This window comes from Pseudophryne corroboree, chromosome 2 (genome assembly GCF_028390025.1).
Source record: "Pseudophryne corroboree isolate aPseCor3 chromosome 2, aPseCor3.hap2, whole genome shotgun sequence".
Classification (NCBI taxonomy): domain Eukaryota; kingdom Metazoa; phylum Chordata; class Amphibia; order Anura; family Myobatrachidae; genus Pseudophryne; species Pseudophryne corroboree.
In genome coordinates, this window is record NC_086445.1 from 75,702,377 (window position 1) to 75,724,022 (window position 21,646).

General features: G+C 45.8%; 1 protein-coding gene across 4 annotated transcripts in view; it reads right to left on the bottom strand.

Annotated features, from left to right (window-relative positions):
- The window catches only part of SLC36A4 (solute carrier family 36 member 4), a 588,683-nt gene extending 581,500 nt beyond the window's left edge, over nt 1-7,183 (bottom strand). For 2 of the 4 annotated variants that reach the window (XM_063951427.1, XM_063951428.1), the window contains exon 1: nt 6,969-7,181. In XM_063951427.1, coding sequence (XP_063807497.1) covers nt 6,969-7,011 — 43 coding nt within the window. In that variant the 5' untranslated portion in view covers nt 7,012-7,181. Of the gene's footprint in view, nt 1-6,968 lie in introns of all 4 variants that reach the window. The other 2 variants (XR_010201554.1, XM_063951426.1) reach the window with 2 other exon arrangements.
- Nucleotides 7,184-21,646: the final 14,463 nt, after the last annotated feature.

Genomic DNA, 21,646 nt, shown 5'->3' on the forward strand with positions numbered 1-21,646 from the left:
ATATGGGTATGACCGAACCATCCGGTTTCGGTACTACAAACATGGTCGAATAATAACCCCTTCCTTGTTGGAGGGGAACCTTGACCACCACCTGTTGAAGATACAATTTGTGAATTGCAGTTAACACTATTCCCCTCTCGAGGGGGGAAGCTGGCAGGGCCGATTTGAGGTATCGGTGAGGGGGCATCTCTTCGAATTCCAGCTTGTATCCCTGAGACACAATATCTATTGCCCAGGGATCCAACTGGGAGTGAACCCACTTGTGGCTGAAATTTCGGAGACGCGCCCCCACCGGGCCTAGCTCCACCTGTGGAGCCCCAGCGTCATGCGGTGGATTTTGTGGAAGCCAGGGAGGCCTTCTGTTCCTGATAACTAGCTGTGTTGTGCAGCTTCTTTCCTCTGCCCCTACCCCTGGCAAGAAAAGACGCACCTCGGACTTTCTTGCTTTTCTGTGATCGAAAGGACTGCATTTGGTAATACGGTGCTTTCTTAGGCTGTGAGGAAACATATGGCAAAAATTTTTACTTTCCAGCAGTAGCTGTGGAGACCAGGTCCGAGAGACCCTCCCCAAACAATTCCTCACCCTTGTAAGGTAAAACCTCCATGTGCCTTTTTGAGTCGGCATCACCTGTCCATTGCCGAGTCCACAGGACCCTTCTGGCAGAAATCGACATAGCATTTATTCTAGAACCCAGTAGACTAATGTCTCTTTGAGCATCTCTCATATATAGGACAGCGTCTTTTATATGCCCCAGGGTCAATAATATAGTATCCTTGTCTAAGGTATCAAGTTCCTCAGACAGGGTGTCCGTCCATGCTGCTACAACACTACACACCCAGGCCGACGCGATCGCCGGCCTCAGTAAGGTACCTGAATGTGTATAAATGGACTTCAGGGTACCCTCCTGCTTTCTATCCGCAGCATCTTTGAGGGTAGCCGTATCCTGTGACGGCAGGGCTACCTTCTTGGATAAGCGTGTTAAAGCTTTGTCCACCTTAGGGGAGGATTCCCAGCGTAACCTGTCCGTTGGCGGGAAAGGATACGCCATAAGTATCCGTTTGGAAATCTGCAGTTTTTTATCTGGAGATTCCCAAGCCTTTTCACATAACTCATTTAGCTCGTGTGAAGGGGGAAAGGTTACCACCTGCTTCTTTTCTCCATACATATGAACCCTCTTGTCAGGGACTGGGGTTTCCTCTGTGATGTGCAACACATCCTTAATTGCTATAATCATACGGATGGATTTAGCCAATTTTGGCTGTAACTTTGCATCATCGTAATCAACACTGGAGTCAGAATCCATGTCGGTATCTGTGTCAATCATTTGGGATAGTGGGCGCTTCTGAGACCCTGACGGTCTCTGCGACATAGGATCAAGCACGGGCTGAGACCCTGACTGTCCTGAGGCTTCAGCATTTTCCAACCTTTTATGCAAGGAATTAACATTATCATTTAAAACCTTCCACATATCCATCCAATCAGGTGTCGGCGCCGTCGGCGGAGACACCACCTTCATTTTCTCCCGCTCTGCTTCCACATAGCCTTCCTCGTCAAACATGTTGACACAAGCGTACTGACACACCACACACACAGGGAATGCCCTTTTTGAAGACAGTTCCCCCACTAGGCCCTTTGGAGAGACAGAGAGAGAGTATGCCAGCACACACCCCAGCGCTATAAACCCAGGAATAACACAGTAACTTAATGTTAACCCAGTAGCTGCTGTTATATTGATTTTTGCGCCTAATTATGTGCCCCCCCTCTTTTTACCCTCTTCTACCGTGTATCTGCAGGGTAGAGTCTGGGGAGCTTCCTCTCAGCGGAGCTGTGGAGAAAAAATGGCGCTGGTGAGTGCTGAGGAAGAAGCCCCGCCCCCTCGACGGCAGGCTTCTGTCCCGCTTAAATATGCATTTTCTTGGCAGGGGCTCATACATATATACAGTGCCCAACTGTATATATGTTCACTTTTGCCAAAAAGAGGTCCAAATGCTGCCCAGGGCGCCCCCCCTGCGCTCTGCACCCTTACAGTGACCGGAGTATGTGAGGTGTGTGGGAGCAATGGCGCACAGCTGCAGTGCGTTACCTCAGTGAAGACCGGAGTCTTCTGCCGCCGATTTCGAAGTCTTCTTGCTTCTCATACTCACCCGGCTTCTGTCTTCCGGCTCTGTGAGGGGGACAGCGGCGCGGCTCTGGGATCGGACGACGAGGGTGAGATCCTGTGTACGATCCCCCTGGAGCTAATGGTGTCCAGTAGCCTAAGAAGCAGGACCTAGCTTCAGAGAGTAGGGCTGCTTCTCTCCCCTCTGTCCCGCGATGCAGGGAGTCTGTTGCCAGCAGAGCTCCCTGAAAATAAAAAACCTAACAAAATACTTTCTCACAGCAAGCTCAGGAGAGCTCACTGAAAAGCACCCAGCTCGTCTGGGCACAGATTCAAACTGAGGTCTGGAGGAGGGACATAGAGGGAGGAGCCAGAGCACACCAGAATCTAAATTCTTTCTTAAAGTGCCCATGTCTCCTGCGGAGCCCGTCTATTCCCCATGGTCCTTACGGAGTCCCCAGCATCCACTAGGACGTTAGAGAAATTAGGGTTATCGTTAGAGCAAGTTGAGGACATTTGAAACATCAACGTCACTGCAGTGTTGACATGCTCCCACTTGACAATGCCAACATTGTGAGTATGGAGTACCTGTCAGCATGCTACAGTCCAGAGGTTTCTGAACTCCACCATTACAGTCCAGGTTTAAAGTATATCTATACTTGAGCACAGATAACTGAGCACCTCGGTTATTTGATTTAACTATCTGTAATCAAGCAGGGATATGCTTAAAACCTGAACTGCAATGGCAGAGTTTGGGGAACTCTGCTGTAGTCTATAATATGACTGTCAAGATTATAAATGTCTACAAATCACACGGCACCAAACAATAGTGTTCCCCGCTTTAGGCAATAGTGGAGCTTTCAGGACGCTTTCACTTAAGCAATGTGTAAAAATATAATAATTCTTCTGAAATGCTTTTACCATTCACAAAAAAAGCTCAAAATCGATTCAGTAGGGTATAATAGAGAATACATAAATAATGTAAACCAGCATAAACGGTGAAACACAAAAGTCAATATTAGACATCTGTATTGATTTCTTGACTCTACAGTAAACATACAGCACTGTGATATATCTGCATTCCAGAGATGTGTTTCATTACCCCGGACAGATTTTAAAATGGCAAAATGTGACCTGCCCATACGGCAGCACCCATTGAAACAGCATGCCCTCTTCTGTACCCACCCGGGGGCCACAGTGTCCCGCAGGTGGGAAAAGTTGCGGTGTAGCGCTCACCGCCGGTGGATAGATCCTGGCTGAAGAGAAACATGTAAGATCCATACAACTCTGAAACACACGTAAGATGTTTATGCAAGCCACAACACAAGCGCAATATGTGGAGATTCGCTAGATGCGGCCACATTTGGACCTACGCGTGAACAAGAATAAGGCCCTAGACGTGACTGATTATAGATGATACATTATACACTGTGATTGGGGAGAGATGACATCCCTATGATATCTGGTGGTTGCTCTAAACGGCCCTACACACTTGACGATAACGATGATAGATATGAACGATATCGTTCAAAAATGAAAGATACATCATTCATATCGTTCAGCGTGTATGCATCAACGATGAACGATGCACGGCCTCCACAGTCTTTCACCATTGATCTATACTCATTTATACATGCAAGCCAATTTGGACAATACAGATGTACTGTATGTACTGTCATATCGTCCAGATCGGCCATCGAGATCGTCCACTGTGTAGGCAAAAATCGTTGATGAAAAAAATCGACCAACGATAATATAGTTGGTCGTTAAAATCGCCCAGTGTGTAGAGCCCTTTAATCTGTAACAAGACGACTGAGAAATTGCTGCTCACAGGCCCCAAAGAACAGCCTTACTACTGTAGTTACTCGATGCAATGCACACAGTCTATGAGGTCAATTCACGAATGCTGGCAATGCCATTCAATCTCGCTCAACCAGCCCCATCCTATGGGGATATGTACAAAAATCAGAATACAGAGCTAGCGAAAGTACAGCATATAGCCACACCTTCTCGCCCAGACAAATGGAGCAGAGTTAATTGAATCGCGCCTAAACCTCATTTTATCTGCTGTGACTAGGAAAAGAATAATCCATGTATGAGATGAACTCCCACAATATACTTTTATAGAGGATAAGAGAAAGAGGTGAGAAGTGCAGGTCACTGGAAAATAGTGACAGGGTGAATGGAGTGACAGAAAACAGAAGTGACCAGCTGCAGTGAGCAGTAAAGCTACAGTAGCTACACTCTGCAATTTTTTGATTGTACCGACAATGGACTCGATTTTCCCGTCAGTGGAAGGTCCAAATACTGTTGTGACACACAAAGCTATTTTTTGAATAGAGTTTCCGATTTTCTGCCATTTCACAATGAATTTGCATATTTCCACCCGCAAAAAGAAGGATGAGGTAATCAGGACAAACCATTAGCAATATGGGCAGATTATCCAGAATGCAAACACACTGTACAATGGGTCTAATGTATGTTTGTAAGAAAAGCAAAAAAGCAAGCAACTGGGCAAAATCATGTTGCACTGCAGGTGGGGCAGAGGTAACATGTGCAGAGAGAGTATTAGATTTGGGTGATAGTGATAGGGATAATAATGTGCAGTGAAAGGGATAGTATTGATAGGGGTATGATAGAGTCCAAGGGTAGTAATGATACAGGTGTGATAGGGAGTACTGTTGCAGGTGTGATAGTAATAGGGAGTAATGATGCAGGTTTGATAGTGATAGGAGTGATACAGATGTGGTAGTGACAGGGATATTAGTTAGCAGTGGCATGTATTGTAGAGACAGGAGTAGTAGTGATAAGGCATGAAACTCCCAGGGATAGTAGTGAGCAGTGATAGGGATAGTAGTGTTCATTCTAGCACCCTGCACCTTTCAAAATCCGTGCAGTTCCTCTTTCCTGCCTGGGGTGTCGCTCTCTGCTGTGATGCTTCTCAGTACACTCTGATCTGTTACTCGGTGCTGTGATACAGACCTGTGTGTGCTGAGAAACACCAGAGCAGAGAGCGACACCACAGGCAGGAAAGAGGAACTGCACAGCATTTGAAAGGTGCAGGGTGCTAGAACGAACACTAGGATAGCAGTGATACCGATGTGATAGTGACAAGTATAGCAGTGATAGGGGTATGATAGTGACAAGTAGTAGCGAGCAGTGACAGGAATAGTAGTGATAGGGGTGTGATAGTGACAAGTATTAATAAGCAGTGACAGGAACAGTAATGATATGGGTATGATAGTGACAGGAATAGTAGTGATAAGGGTATGGATAGTAAAAGGTAGTAGTGAGCAGTGATATGAGTAGTAGTGATAGGGGTATGATAGTAATCGGGACAGTAGCCAGCAGTGAAGAGGATAGTAGTGATAGGAGTATGATAGGGACAAGTAGTATCGAGCAGTTACAGAAACAGTAGCAATAGGGGTGTGATAGTTACAGGTAGTAGTGAGCAGTGACAGGAATAGTAGTGAGAAGGGTATCAGTGACAGGAATAGTAGCGATAGGGGTGTGATAGTGACAAGAATAGTAGTGATAGGGCATGAAACAGACAGGGATAGTAGTGAGCAGTGTCAGGGATAGCAGTGATACCGATATGATAGTGACAGAACTACTGGTGATAGGGGTATGATAGTGACAAGTACTAGCAAGCAGCGACAAATAGTAGTGATGGGGTATGACAGTGACAGGTAGTAGCGAGCATTGAAAGTAATAGTAGTGATAGGGGTGTGATAGGGAGTAGTGAGCAGTGACAGGGGTATGATAGTGACAGTGACAGGTAGTAGTGGACAGTGACAGGAATAGTAGTGAAAAGGTTATCAGTGACAATAATAGTAGTGATAGGGGTAAGATAGTGACAAGTACTAGCAAGCAGTGACAAATAGTAGTGATGGGGTATGACAGTGACAGGTAGTAGCGAGCATTGAAAGTAATAGTAGTGATAGGGGTGTGATAGGGAGTAGTGAGCAGTGACAGGGGTATGATAGTGACAGTGACAGGTAGTAGTGGACAGTGACAGGAATAGTAGTGAAAAGGTTATCAGTGACAATAATAGTAGTGATAGGGGTAAGATAGTGACAAGTACTAGCAAGCAGTGACAAATAGTAGTGATGGGTATGACAGTGACAGGTAGTAGCGAGCAATGACAGGAATAGTAGTGATAGGGGTGTGATAGTGACTGATAGTGACAGGTAGTAGTGAGTGGTGACAGGGGTATGATAGTGACAGGAATAGTAGTGATAGGGGTGTGATAGTGACAGGTAGTAGTGAGTGGTGACAGGGGTATGATAGTGACAGGAATAGTAGTGATAGGGGTGTGATAGTGACAGGGAGTAGTGAGTGGTGACAGGGGTATGATAGTGACAGGAATAGTAGTGATAGGGGTGTGATAGGGACAGGTAGTAGCGAGTAGTGACAGGAATAGTAGTGATAAGGGTGTGATAGGGACAGGTAGTAGCGAGTAGTGACAGGAATAGTAGTGATAAGGGTGTGATAGGGACAGGTAGTAGCGAGTAGTGACAGGAATAGTAGTGATAGGCATATGATAGTGACAAGTACTAGCAAGCAGTGACAGGAATAGTAGTGATAGGGGTGTGATAGTGACAGGTAGTAGTGAGTGGTGACAGGGGTATGATAGTGACAGGAATAGTAGTGATAGGGGTGTGATAGTGACAGGGAGTAGTGAGTGGTGACAGGGGTATGATAGTGACAGGAATAGTAGTGATAGGGGTGTGATAGTGACAGGTAGTAGTGAGAGGGGTATACTAGTGACAGGGATAGTGGTGTGATAGTGGCAGGGATACTGGCACAGGCAGGCAGGACGGTCAGGCGGGGGTCGCGGTGTCACTACGAGGGTCTCCGGCTCCCTACCTATGTCCTCCCCCAGACGGGAGCCGCCGGGTTCTACTGTCATCTCCGAACAGCCGGAAACTCCACAACACTCTCCGACGCCGGAACCTCACTGCGCATGTGTCAAATCACGACCACGCCCTCCTCCACGTGTATCTCCACAACAACCACGCCCCATCTCTATTGAATCCTCCTCTGATTGGAAGGGGCTGACACTCGTCTTCTACGTCACTAGCTGTGGGATCATGTGGTGCTGCATTGCACACTACATATACCGCCGGAGCCTCATCATCATCACCGTGAGTGCGGGAGGCGGGTCGTCATTCATATACACAGAGCACAGATTCAGTTGCAGCGCAATGCCGGCATACTGTACACACTCGCTCTTCCCCACTACATGGCCCCGGGGTATTACTGTCGAGAGACTCACGTACCTCAGGCTCAGGTCAAACATACCTCCTCTGCACGAAGAGAATCTAGAGACGCTACCATACCTCCGAGTCCATACATACCCCAGAACCAGCATGTGGGGTAATTCACTCCAGTACCCCACTCACTCCCACACCTCCATACATACCCCAGGGCTAGTATATGGGGGTGACTCACTCCAGTACCCCACCCACACCAACATACGTACCCCACTAACACCCACACCAACATACAGGGCCGGACTGGGACTAAAAATAGGCCCTGGCATTTTTTAAGCACACAGGCCCACCTTTGTGACTCCTCCCCTTACTATTCCTGACTCCTCCCACTTATTAGTCTATGCTCTTACAAATATAATTAATATTCTAACAACATACAAGCGTACATCATTCTCTATTAAAATACACACAACCAGTGGTTGAAGTGGAAATTTTTAAGGGGGGGTATGGAAATGTGAAGTTTGTAATTATGCGCGCGCGCTCCGGAAAAGGGGGCGTGGCCTTCAGTGTAGTTTACCACACCATACACCCCTTATACGCATTATGCACCACAATAGTAGGACCCTTTATACTAGTACTGGTGCCTCTTTCACATTATACCACACAGTATGAGCCAAAATTCACATTATAGCACCCGGTATGAGCCGAAATTTATATTATAGCATCCGGTATGAGCCGAAATTTACATTATATGTCCGCAATAGTGCAGTGCCAGATCCACAATTGCCCCCACAGTGCCAGGTATACAAATGCCCCCACAGTGCCAGGTATACAAATGCCCCCACAGTGCCAGTTATACAAATGCCCCACAGTGCCAGGTATACAAATGCCCCCACAGTGCCAGATCCACAAATGCCCCCACAGTGCCAGATCCACAATTGGCCCCACAGTGTCAGATCCACAATTGCCCCCACAGTGTCAGGTAATACCTGACACTGTGGTGGCAATTGTGGATCTGACACTGTGGGGGCAATTGTATACCTGACTGGTATACAAATGCCCCCACAGTGCCAGGTAAACAATTGCCCCCACAGTGCCAGGTATACAAATGCCCCACAGTGCCAGCCAATTGCCCCCACAGTGCCAGGTATACAATTGCCCCCACAGCAGCCAGTGCTGCAGCTGCTTACCACTGCTGCTGCTGCTCCTCCAGGCTCCGACTGTGAGGGACGGGTGAGTCAGGAGAGGAGAGCGCCCGCCAGCGCGGCTGTGTCTGGCGCGGCGGCGTATAGCGGACTTCGTTCAAACCAGCCGCCGGTTCGTGAGCCAATCAGAGCTCGCGGACCGGCGGCTTCTGATTGACTGCCGGTCCACGAGCTCTGATTGGCTCAAGAACCGGCGGCTGGTTTGAAGTCCGCTATACGCCGCCGTGCCAGACACAGCCGCGCTGGCGGGCGCTCTCCTCTCCTGACAGCTGAGACGCGCTGCCGCCGGACTGAGCGGCAGCGTGTCTCAGTGAGCGCTGGACCGGCCCACGTGGCCATCGGCCCTTCTGGCATTTGCCAGAAGTGCCAGATGGCCAGTCCGGCCCTGCCAACATACATACCCCACTAACACCCACACCTCTATACATACCCCTGGGCTAGCATCTGGGGATAACTCAGACCCCACTCCTACATAGATTTGTGTGCACTGCAAGACTCTATTTGAGATTCCACTGTATCCCTCATCCGGGAGTCATCAGTGACTTAAATACTTATCTTTTACATAGTTTATATTTTACTACACTGACTTGTACTGATATACAGTATGTTCTGGTTCTTCGCCTAATGTCTGCGCTTCAGTTACAGGTCAGGAACAATAACACAAAACTAGGGTTCGACTTCAATAATTGTAGAATAAACAAATTCATTATTTATGCGACCCGTTATGTGTTGTAGGAAAAAGTTGTTGCAATTAATAATTAAGTGAAATTATGAATGAGTCATTCATGCAATATTATTCATCATTTAGCTTAGACCAGAACAGGAAAGAAAGTATATATGTAGAAGGGACGTGTTTAATTTACCAGGTGTCGGGATCCAGGTGGTCAGGATACAGACGCTGGAATCCCGCCAGCCGTTGAATGCCACCAGTCGGAATCCCAATGCAGCAGGGCTATTCCCACTTGAGGGTGTCTACAGCAGGATGTAGTTATGAGACCGGCGGTCACATTACCTCCCCCTATTGAGTTGGAATAGAAACCATGGCGACCTCAGGCCGCCACCGAGGCAAAACAAAATATCCTATAATGGTATAAGGTAGCTGTATATGCTTGCGCCAGTACGATTATTCTTGTCTAACGATGATATCAATAAAGTCCCTTTCTAGGGAATAGATTGTTTGTTAACACTTTTCTAGTGAAAGAGATCAACAATTCGGGGTATATTTACTAAGGTGTGAGTTTTTTAGAAGTGGAGATGGTGGCCATGGCAAACAGTCAGATTTCACTTAACATTTATGTAGTTGCTTCTAGAGCAGTGGTTCTCAAACTTGGTCCTCAGAACCTCACACGGTTCACGTTTTCCATGTCACCCGGCAGCTGCACTGTGTATCACCAACTGTCACATTTTAAAAATCTACAGGTGACCTGCAAAACATGAACCATGTGGGGTCCTGAGGACAGAGTTTGAGAACCTGTGTTCTAGAAGATAATAGCTAGAATCTGATTGGTTGCCATGGGCAACATCACCACGTCTAAAAAAAAAAAACTCACACCTTAGTAAATATACCCCTTCAACTCCTGAACATTTCAATCCGAAGAGCTCCGTCCGAACAGCGATTCCCACTCTCTTTTGAGTTATTGGGTTATGTTTACTCAAGTGGCGGCTTTTGTCAATTTCAAAGTCAAAGGGGCAGATTTATTAAACAGTATTTGAGGGATAGCCCCTGAAAACACATGTTTTTGGGGGGTATCTAAATCTTAAGGGTCCCCAGGATTTGATTTTATTTTTACGTAAGTCATTTTTATTATTTTAACAAAAGACATAAAACATACAAAGTATGCAATCACAGGATCCCCAGGATTTAGTAAGGAGGCTGCTATGCAGTCAGATTTACTGAACTGTGCGATGCGGACGGCATTATCCTATTGTATCCCAACCCACAAAATGTTATGCTGCTTAGTAAACCTAGCCCATTGTCTCTGTATCTCAGCATATGGAATTTTCGCATTGTACAGGTGTCACTTCTAGCTGACTAATTCTGTTCTTACAGACAAATGCAATAGCCCAGGTACCCAGTGTGACTATAATTTACTGCTGGCACCGAACGTTTAGGAGTCTCTTCTACTGATGTCATTGGAGGAATTTCTGCTCTGCCTCCTTGCTAACTGGCATTCAAATCCTATATTATTTTCTCCACCCCTGGAGTAAATATTTTACAAGCTTACCTATGTTCCATAGATTGTCCAAAAATATGGGCAAAAACACTGGGTAAAATTTGATAGTGTCACCATTTCTTCCCATTGTGGGCAATCTACAAAATTGTCCAGAGGTCACACAAGTGCTGAATCTGCATCTTATTGTGAGCCGTAATGCATGGCCCAATAAGAATATCTTTTATTCTGCTGTATGCAGGAAAATACTAACCTACCCTCCTGTCAATGCTTAGGGCAACTTCGACACGTTAACCTTTCTTCAAGCCTTGATACATCTCCCCCATACCACGTTATGAAACTTACCATAAGTGATAAGTTTCTGATGGTACCAGTCTAAATTGACGCTACTTAACCCAAGGGTGCAAAGCCCAACAGGGTCAGGTATTCAGCATAAAATGCCTGCACAGTGCATAAGTTACACCGCCTGTGCATCTGCACGGTGCATACCTTACACCGCTTATTACTTGCAGTATACTAAGTATTAATTAGTGTCATGATTGTTGAAGGGGAATGCACCATAGAATATATGGTGTAGACAAGGGCTAAGACTGAAGTGTGTTCCAGGAATAGGCAATAAGTGAGGTCACGTAGGCAAATGCGTGGGGGGGGTTCCAGTTACACGGAAACTCTCCATTCCCAAAGCCTGTCCAGCAGCAACTCCATGCAGTATAATGGGTGGAATGGGGCTGCTGCACATGCCGAGCTGTGTCTGTGGATGTGAGTGCTCAATCATTGCACCAGAGAGAGAATCTGGTAAGTGGCTAATGGGCCCTACACATTTAACGATCCGCCGCCGAGCTGCCCGATGGCGGATACGGCAGATGGGCAACCTGGCAGCGGGGGGGCAGTGACGGGGGAGTGAAGTTTCTTCACTCCCCCCGTCACATGGCTCCATAGAAGTGCAGGCAAATATGGACGAGATCGTCCATATTGACCTGCATGCACAGTCGACGGGGCACCAGCGATGAACGAGCACGGGGCCGTGCATCGTTCACCGCTGGTGCCTCCACACTCAAAGATATGAACGGTATCTCGTTTATTAATGAACGAGATCGTTCATATCTTTGAGAATTATCATCCAGTGTGTAGGGCCTATTACTGTGATCATTGGGCCGTATGTCTGAAGTACTGTATTATGATAACAGTTTGGGGCAGATTATATCTCGTTACATGCTAATTATGCATCTTTCATGAGCTAGTGACAATCGCTGTAAAATCAAATATGTGTAAACCCCCCTCCACAAATCCTGCTTTTATCCCGGGAGCAGATGACAAACAAAGTAATGAGTCAAAGTACGAGTTCAGGGTAGGCAATGAGGATATTCCGATTAACAGACCAAGATCTATGGGAAACAGGCAATCCATGGAAGGTTACAAAATTTTGGTCAGTAACCAGGAGAAAATCATAAGCAGTGTAGGCAATATCACCAGCATAGGACTAATGATAGAGCTGGTATTTATGCAATATTGGACCAATGGAGAGTGGCAGTGAGCCGGCCCACTGCAGTCATTACATCACAACACCTGCCCGGTTGGGGGAATCCGCAGATGTTGGAGGCCTCTCTATAGAAGCTGAAGGCAATCCTATGTCAACAAGTTGCACAGATACGGTACTCGGTCTTTTTTGTTTTACTTCCACCTTAGAAACAAGACCTAACAAACAGTTCAGGTTTTAAGGCCATCCATGAACACAGATGGTAAAAATAAATTAACTGAGGTACTAATTATTCACCTATGCTCAAGCATGGATAAAACCTAGACTGTTAAGGTGCCTTGAAGACCGAGTCCGGGAACCACTGAGCTAAGGGCCGCATGTTGCAGACTCCTGATAAAGTCTATGGGCCAGATTCAATCTGCCCCAACTCAATGCTTGATAACTACATAAAGGGCACATTACTACTTTTAATGCAAGTTGGCAGTTGGCAGTGAGGTAAATATATTAATTAGAAAATATAAATAGCTTGCACAATCGTGTATCTGAGAGTCACTTTTCCCACCTACCTATATATTTTGCTTTGAAATCTTGTGAGTGCACACGACAAAACTCCCAATTTAGAGTTACAGCTATCAACCAAAGGTGCCATCTGTCATATCAGATTGCTTATTTGTGCTGCATGTGTTTATTCCAGACAGGAACCTCCTTGAGGAAAGCATTTACTGAGCTGAATCATTCAGGCACCAAAGACGTTCACACCTCAGCAACTAACATACCTCCCAACTGTCCCGCTATTCGGACCCTGTCCCGATGTCCCGCCCGCATGTCCCACGGGCTGGGGGGCAGTTGAGGGAGGCTTTGGTCACCCACTGCTCTGCTCCGTAAAGCAGCGAGTGATCTCTGAATACATACTGTGCGCACACGCACAGCATGTATGCACCGCTAGGAGGGGAGCAGGGGGCTGCCCAGCCGCTCGGGGAGCGCTGGGCACGCCCCCCAAATCAAGATAAGCAGGCCGGCGCCGTAAGGCCACGCCCACCAGGCATAAGTCACGCCCCCTTTTGGGTTGCACGCGGCATTGCCGCGCAAGGGTCCCGATTCTTGAAATGGAAAAGTTGGGAGGTATGAACTAATGCAATATAAAGTTAACTGAGAGTGTCAGATCACTGGATGTGTGGGATTGTAGATCTCAATGATCTGGCTTCTTAACAGTACATATTAATACCTGAAACTCATAGAGACTGATTCAGAGCTGTACGCTAATGAATTTGCAGCTGTGATCCCATGTTAAGAAGATGGCATTATCCCTCGCATGCAAAAATCTATGCCTCTGTGATTGGCGGCTGCTAGAAGAATATTTTCCAACAGCCGGTCACTCTGTGTTTTTGACTGATTGCATTGTTTGCGACCAGGTCAGATAACGCACAGCCTGGTGTGGTCACCAACAATGCAAATAGGGAGGCCAATCCCGGGCCATTTTTTCAATCCCGGGTATCGGGATTGAAAAATGGAATCCCGGGATTGTTTTTTTTTTTTTTTTTTTTACTTGAAGCAATATATGCATTACATACAAAAACATGCACAGCAGTTCAAACCTTTGTTGGAAGGGTAAATATTAGAATGAAACAGGAGAATACAGTTGCGTCTGTAATCAAGAGACATATCTATTATAGTAAAACAATCATATCACATTTGCATGAAACATGTCTCTGGAGATTTCAGGGTCCATTGGTCTAGAATCTGGTCCATTCGACTGACCCAGATATATGCAGAAAACAAAAAAAACAAACACCCGTATCCGTACACGTACACTATTCCCCCCTTAATCTGTCTTCAGAGTCCAGAATGACAATCAGTTCTAAAGTACAATCGGCGGGTCTCCCGCCACCACTCTAGTTCCATACCATTCTGTATTAGACAATGAGTCATGGAGCTGCCTCCTAATCGTTGTCGACAAGGTCGCTATATAGCTCTCCCAAACTTCAAAAAAAAATTTGTACCTTAGTGTCTTTTTCCAGTAAAATTCCTATCCACTCCATCCTAAAGAGGTAAAATAATTTGGCCTTAAATAACGATAATGTATGTCAAAGTCAGAAAAATATCTCTATGCACACTACCATATTTGCACCTCACACAGGTCCGTGCTGCGCATGCTTACGCTCTCCCGTACGTGCGCATACTCACAGTCGCGGGCACCCGCAGGCGCATGGTATGCGTATTTACGGTAGAGTTTATGCGATCGTAGCGTGCGACTCAATCATTACATATTTTCACTAATAATGTATTTTGTAGATCATGGTCCCTTTGATAGATTCTGAAAGTTTGGTTAATATAGAATGTTTATGAACAGAGGAATCCCTCTTTGTTTGATACGAAGGGTCAGACAGGAGTAATACAGTGGTGTTTAGTATCCATCGGAAGAATATTTAATTAGAAATATTCCGGTGTTGGTTTGAAACAGATCAATCGCTCGTGCGAATAGTTATGGACATAAGAAGTTTATGAACATTTACTTTATTTGCACTTTATTACCCATGCGGCGGGAAACCCAGTTTCCCTCCCACCTGAGCAGTTGGAAATAGTCACAGCCCACCTGTATGAATCAACCTATGACCTTTTGTTATAATACGAAGCCGAATTCCTATGTCCAATGAACAATGAGATTGTAGGGACCATTGAATTGTATTGTGTGTGGGGCATAAATAGGCAGGCCGACCGTATCCAGTTCTCTCTCTTCAACGGTTCTCATTGCTGATAATCGGGAGCTGGATATCGAGGCGCATGCGATCGTTCCCCTTGTGCGTAAGTTTTCTCCGTAATCATATTGTCTTACTGTGAGCCATCTCTCTCTCTCTCTACTCTTTCTCTCGTATTTTCCTTTAATTATATTGTATTGTATTTCCTGTCTAGTTTATCTGGTTAGTTGGTTTATGTTATATTGTAGTGTATGCTTTGTACTGTGATTCTTTTGCAAGTATAATAGTCATAATACATATAATAGGTTTTGGACCCTAAGCCCAGGTATCTGTGTATTTCTTAAAGGGTTAAGTATTCTCTGAGCGTCGGTGACGCTCAAGCAGCTTTGTAGTTAATCAGGTTACACCAGGTTGCACTTACACTCTGTCTCTACACTAAGGTATACTGTGTATCTCATCGTTAAAGGTATAGATATAAAGGTTTAACGTTGTAAGCGTCTGCACCGCTGGTGATCTCCTCGTGGTCCCGAGCGTACGCTACGCTATAGCGAATCATCACGTTAGTCGGCAGCCAATAGCGTCCCTGCCTGTGATCACTGGGCCGTAAGCGAACGTGACGCTTGAGCGTCTCGACTACGGTTGAGCGATCGCTACACAACTTGCGTACCCTTACGGTACTTCTTACGTAGATAGCGTACAGTGTTCTTAGACCTCTTAAAGTGTTTTATATACGATAAATATTTAGCTTTATCAATTGGCGGCTCGCCCGTCCTTCACATATCTGCACTAGGTAGATCAGCAGACATTATCCCTCAGCAAAGGGCGGGAGGTTGTATCCCTCGTAGTGCTGACAGGATAAGCGTCTGCTTCGCTTAGGTAAAGAGTGCTGAAGGAATCCGGGAACCGGAGGTAAGAACAAAACGCTAGTGTCTTTCAAAACTGTTTATTTTTTCTGTCTTGCGTACACACGCACGCACACATATATATCTGCATTTCCTTTTCTTTTTCATTTTCGTATATCACTCTCCTGTCTGCCAGTTTTATAGTTGATAGAAGTGCTAAAAAAAGATTTGCCGTTATTTCATAGTTTAAGAGTAAAGGTAATATAGTTAAACGATAGACAAAACACACAGTTTTGCCTGGGAGATAAGGCGAAGTCAGTGTGTTGTGTGGTAGATGATCAAGGATCATCTACATTGATAAAAGTATAAATTGTGTTACGGTGGATCTTTGCTTTGCGTATACGTGTCTCTAACAAAGACCTGCGTACGCAATCCAAAGGCCGACGCACGCAGCGTACGTTACGCAACGGAGCGTCCGGTTACGCCCACGTAGCTCAAGTCACGATAAGTTGATTTTTAACGCAAAGCGATAAATAACGCAAAGCGATAAATAACGCGAGGCGAGAAATAACGCAAGTCTATTTTTGGGTGTCCGAAATTTTAATTAACAGATCCTGCTCCTAATTGGTAACACACCTGATCTGAAGAAAAAATTTCTGCGCAGAAATAGAAATAGAAACAAAAGTGTACATGTGATGAGTGAGTGTTTTTACAATTTTTAAAGGTTGAACCACAAGAAAAGTCGAGTACTCGTGAGGTACATGCGTGTAAGTGACGTGCACGGTGGCTAGGGAGGCATCTCTGGTTAAATATACAATTTTGAGCATTAGAGTATAGCAGACCAGGAGGTCATACTGTAACAAGACCAGGAGGTCATACTGTAACAAGACCAGGAGGTCATACTGTAACAAGACCAGGAGGTCATAACAGACCAGGAGGTCCAGGTACAGCCGACAAGGAAGTCCGCTATACAGGTCACAGGCACAACACCGAAAAGGGTTGGTGCAACACCCATATAGGCCATATAAGCTCTGGCTGAAGGAATTCGCAGTCGTAAGTTTCGATTCCATTGGTCTTTCCGTACATAAGCTTAGTTGTTTGTGTACTGAACGACTGGACCGCACGTAAGTGTGTGCAGTAGTTAGTAATCTGACCTAATACCATTAGAGTAAAGGGGTCACAAACGCTATCTGTACACTCTAACGTGATTTGTGTAATTTTTTTATTTTAAGGGAAGTTCGCTGCTCACTCAGGAAGTATCCAGCAACCAATAGTTACTGGAAAGAGTAAGTGTTCTTCGGATAACCCTCGCAGGTTCCAGTAAATAGAGGTTCAGGTCGCAGGGGCCCTAGGTCGAGTACGCCAGCACCATATCGGTGTGATCAGGTCGTATTGGTCGGCGTGGGCGAGTGAGTGGGGTACTCGGTAAACCGCCACCGTCAGCCTATTGTTGACATTTGGTTTTTCGTAAAGGGTTGGCTAAATAAAGCAACACTTTCGAACTATGGGGGCCACTTGTTCAGGTAGGGGGCGATCAACCTCGGTTCGGGTTGATTCAGTGGTCCGACCAATTGGGTCGGCCAGGTATATAATGTGTGAGAAATATGGAAGTCACACAGAAACTTTATGTGATGAATGGGAGAGAATGACTGTACATGACGGGGAGAAATTCCCAAGAGTAGGGAGCTTCAGCTCAGAAGTGTTACAAAATTTAAGGAGGAGGATATGTCTCATAAAATCAACAAAGAGACGAATCCAGCATTATGATTATTTACAGTTGTGGCAACAGGAAGGTGAGATACAGAGAGGTTTGACTCAGGCGGCGGGATCTGGCTCTAACAGAAAACTGATTGCCACGGCCCCACCGCCACCATATATATCAGGAGAGAAGTTGATTGCGGAGAAAGACGCACTAAGGTGTAACACAAAATCACTTAGTAACTGTGTAAATGTTAATGATAATGTTAACCCATTAACCCATGCAAGTATTAACCCGTGCAAGTTGTACCCTGTTTTGAACTTTCCTCAGGAGTGTGATCAAGAGGACGAATCGGCAACGATTTCAGCGCTCTCTCTAGCAGCCACCATAGCAGAGACCACAGTAGGCACAGCTCCACCCACGAGATTAGTAAAGGCCCCTAGCGGAGGGATAGGTGAGGTCGTATCAACTGGTAAGTACGGCACCATGCATTATGCTGAAACTATTTCACCACAGCCTGTAGAATCTACACAGAATGAGGTTGTTAGAATTACACCTGTTAGAGTAATAGCAGTGCCAAATGGGAAAACAGACGCATCAGGAGCCACTCCCATTAGGAACATTGCCATGTACACTCCATTTTCCCGAATGGAATTAAGGACCATAGTGTCCGAATTTCCTGACCCTAGAAAAGACTTAGTTGCCAGTCAAAAATACATCAGAGACTTAGGTAACACTGCAGAGCCCAACAATAAAGACTGGCAGATATTGCTGAGAGCATGTTTACCCTCAAATGTCGACGCAACTCAATTTTTAGCTGATTGCGGACTAGATCATGATGTACCTCTTACAGATGTGTACAACCAAGATAATGTGAAAAGAATAAACTTGCAGTTAAAAGAGTATTTCCCAGCAGTAGCTAAATGGAATAAGATATTCTCCATTAAACAGAAGGAGTCAGAGACAGCTGCAGAGTATTTCCACAGAGCATTATTAGAAATGGCAAAATACACAGGCATAGAGGACATTAAAACAGACACAAACCATCGGGAAGTAGCAGTATCGGTACTGATGGATGGTTTAAAAGAGTCATTGAAGACTAGGGTACAGACCACACAACCATGTTGGCGAGGTCTGTCTGTGGCTACTTTGAGAGAGGCTGCTATTGATCACGATAGAAACATCACCAGACACAGGGAACAACAAGGTGATAAATTAATGTCAGTAAGTATACAGGCCCTGACCACAAGGCAGCCTTTGTTTGTATCACCAAATCCTGTGGGTAAGTCAAGTATGGTTACTTGTTATTCTTGTCACAAACAGGGACACATGGCACGAGATTGTAGAGTAAAGAATCCACGAAACTCATACCAAACCCCTAGACAACGACACGACACACGACATTGGGAGCAAGGTCCGCAGAAACGGAGTTATGAGCCACATACAGGGGAAACAAAAAGATATCCCCCAAACAGAGACTGGCATGCCTCTGGTAGTTCCCAACTATCTCCCTCACAAGTAGTTGCTGCCAGCGGGATTCAGGGAGGTCACCATACCCAATAGGGGTGTGGCCATACCTGTAATCTGCAGCCAGTAAAATTAATTGCCAACATTGGAAGTGAACCCGAGATCGCAATTAATGTAGCTGGTAAAACTTTAAACTTTCTTGTAGACACAGGGGCGGCCAAGTCAGTGATAAATTCGACAGTGGGCATGAGAACCACTGGTAGGACAATTCCAGCCATGGGAGTAACAGGAGTAGTCCAGCACTACCCTGTTAGCAAACCAGCCGAGATTACAATAGGGCCTTTGCATACCAAGCATTCCTTTTTGCTGGCTGCATCGGCACCAACCAATCTCCTGGGAAGAGACTTACTGTGTAAAATGGGGTGCGTCATTTATTGTACTCCTGAAGGTGTATTCTTGGACATACCTGAGAAACACGCTCAGGAAGTGCGAGACATGTTAGACTCCCCATCAAAATTAATGTCACATACCATTATGACAAATAGGAATCCATCCCAAATAGAAGAGATGACATCTCAGATACCAGAGTCACTTTGGACAAAAGACGGACAAGACACTGGATTAATGGCAAACGTAGCTCCAGTAGTTGTACAAGTAAAAGATGGTAGGATAGCTCCAAAAATCCCACAGTACCCTCTGAAGCCAGAGGTGGAGTTAGGAGTTTACCCAGTAATAGAGCGCTTGCTACAACAGGGCATTCTGGTAAGAACGTCCAGCACTGCTAATAGTCCCATCTTCCCTGTGAAAAAGAGTGGGGGGAGGGGTTACAGACTAGTGCAGGATCTAAGGGGGATTAACAAAATAGTTGAGAGTCAGTTCCCCGTAGTGCCAAATCCAGCTGTCATCCTAATGCAAATCCCTCCCACTGCCAAATTTTTCACTGTTATTGACCTCTGCTCCGCTTTCTTTTCGGTACCTCTGCACCCTGACAGCCAATATTTGTTTGCATTCACATACAGAGGAGTCCAATACACGTGGACTCGATTACCCCAAGGTTTCATAGATAGTCCAAGTATATTTTCTCAGGCTTTGCATGATTGTTTACAGTCTTTCCAACCAGACAGTGGATCAGTATTGATACAGTATGTGGACGATTTATTACTGTGTTCAGATTCACTGGAAGCATCTCTGAAGGATACGAAACAGCTCCTGTTTCATCTTTCAGACACCGGACACAAGGTGTCCAAAGACAAGTTACAATTATGCCAAACTAAGGTAAAATATTTGGGACACTGTCTAACACAAGGACTGAGACACCTGACCGCTGATAGAATCCAAGCAATTAGAGACATGACTCTGCCACAAACCCAGCAACAGATCAGAACGTTTTTAGGAATGTGTGGGTATTGCCGTAATTGGATCCCAGGGTTTTCCATTTTGGCGTTACCTTTGCAGGAAATGGTCTCCTCAAACAAACCTGATAGGATTTCGCATACAGACGAGTCCGAAACAGCATTTGAGAGACTCAAACAGTGCCTAACGCAGGCACCAGCACTAGGTATGCCAGACTATGGGAAACCCTTTGAACTATACGGAACAGAAAGTGCTGGTTGCGCGGCAGGTGTACTAACCCAAAAACACGGTGATGCCAGCAGGCCAGTTGCATACTACAGCGCTCAGCTAGACACGGTAGCGCGATCCCTCCCCACATGCTTGCGAAGCGTTGCTGCGATAGCATTGCTAGTGACAAAAAGCGAAGATGTCGTGCTAGGCCACAACCTCACAATCCATACGCCACATGCAGTATCAGCCTTATTGAATTCTGCCCAAACCAGACACGTCTCATCAGCGAGGTTTACAAGATGGGAATTGGCACTAATGGCCCCCGTAAACATCACCATAAGGAGATGCAGTGCATTAATCCTGCAACGTATCTCCCAGGTGTGCCTGGTCAGGCACAAAGGGTGGAAGGTGAGAGTGATGGGGAAGGAGGATTTAATACAAAGGAAGATACACATGATTGTATGGAATATTTGACCCAAAATTTTACCGCAAGGCCTGACATCAGTGACAACCCACTGAAAGATGCAGAACTCACGTTCTACACGGACGGTAGTTGCCATAGACAGTCAGACTCGGGAGACTTGTGTACTGGATACGCAGTCGTAGATGACCAAGACACCATAGAAGCGGAACCGCTAGGCCCACCTCACTCAGCCCAGGTTGCTGAACTGGTCGCCCTAACCAGAGCATGTGAATTGGCTAAGGGTAAGTCAGCCAATATCTACACCGATTCTAGATACGCATTCGGGGTAGTCCATGATTTCGGAGCCCTATGGCGCCTCAGAAATTTCATGACGGCAGCTGGTACACCGGTAGCGCATGCAGCTCACATAAAAAGGCTTCTAACAGCGATACAGGAACCCGACAGAGTGGCTGTTATCAAATGTAAAGCACACACATATAGCCAAGACCCGGTATCACTTGGTAACAGCCGAGCAGACGAAGCTGCTAAGTTAGCAGCTGCTACCCCCATACAGACAGACACCACACAATTGATGGTATTTAATACCATTAACACACAGAAGTTGTGTGAAATACAAAATTTGTGTTCCACACAGGAAAAGGCAGTCTGGAAGGCAAAGGGATGTGGCCAGGAGTCCTCAGGACTCTGGACGGATGGACATGGTAAACCAGTGGCCCCCAGAGCATATCTTCCATGTCTGGCTGAAGCAGCTCACGGGCTGACTCATCTAGGCAAGGAAGGGATGTGC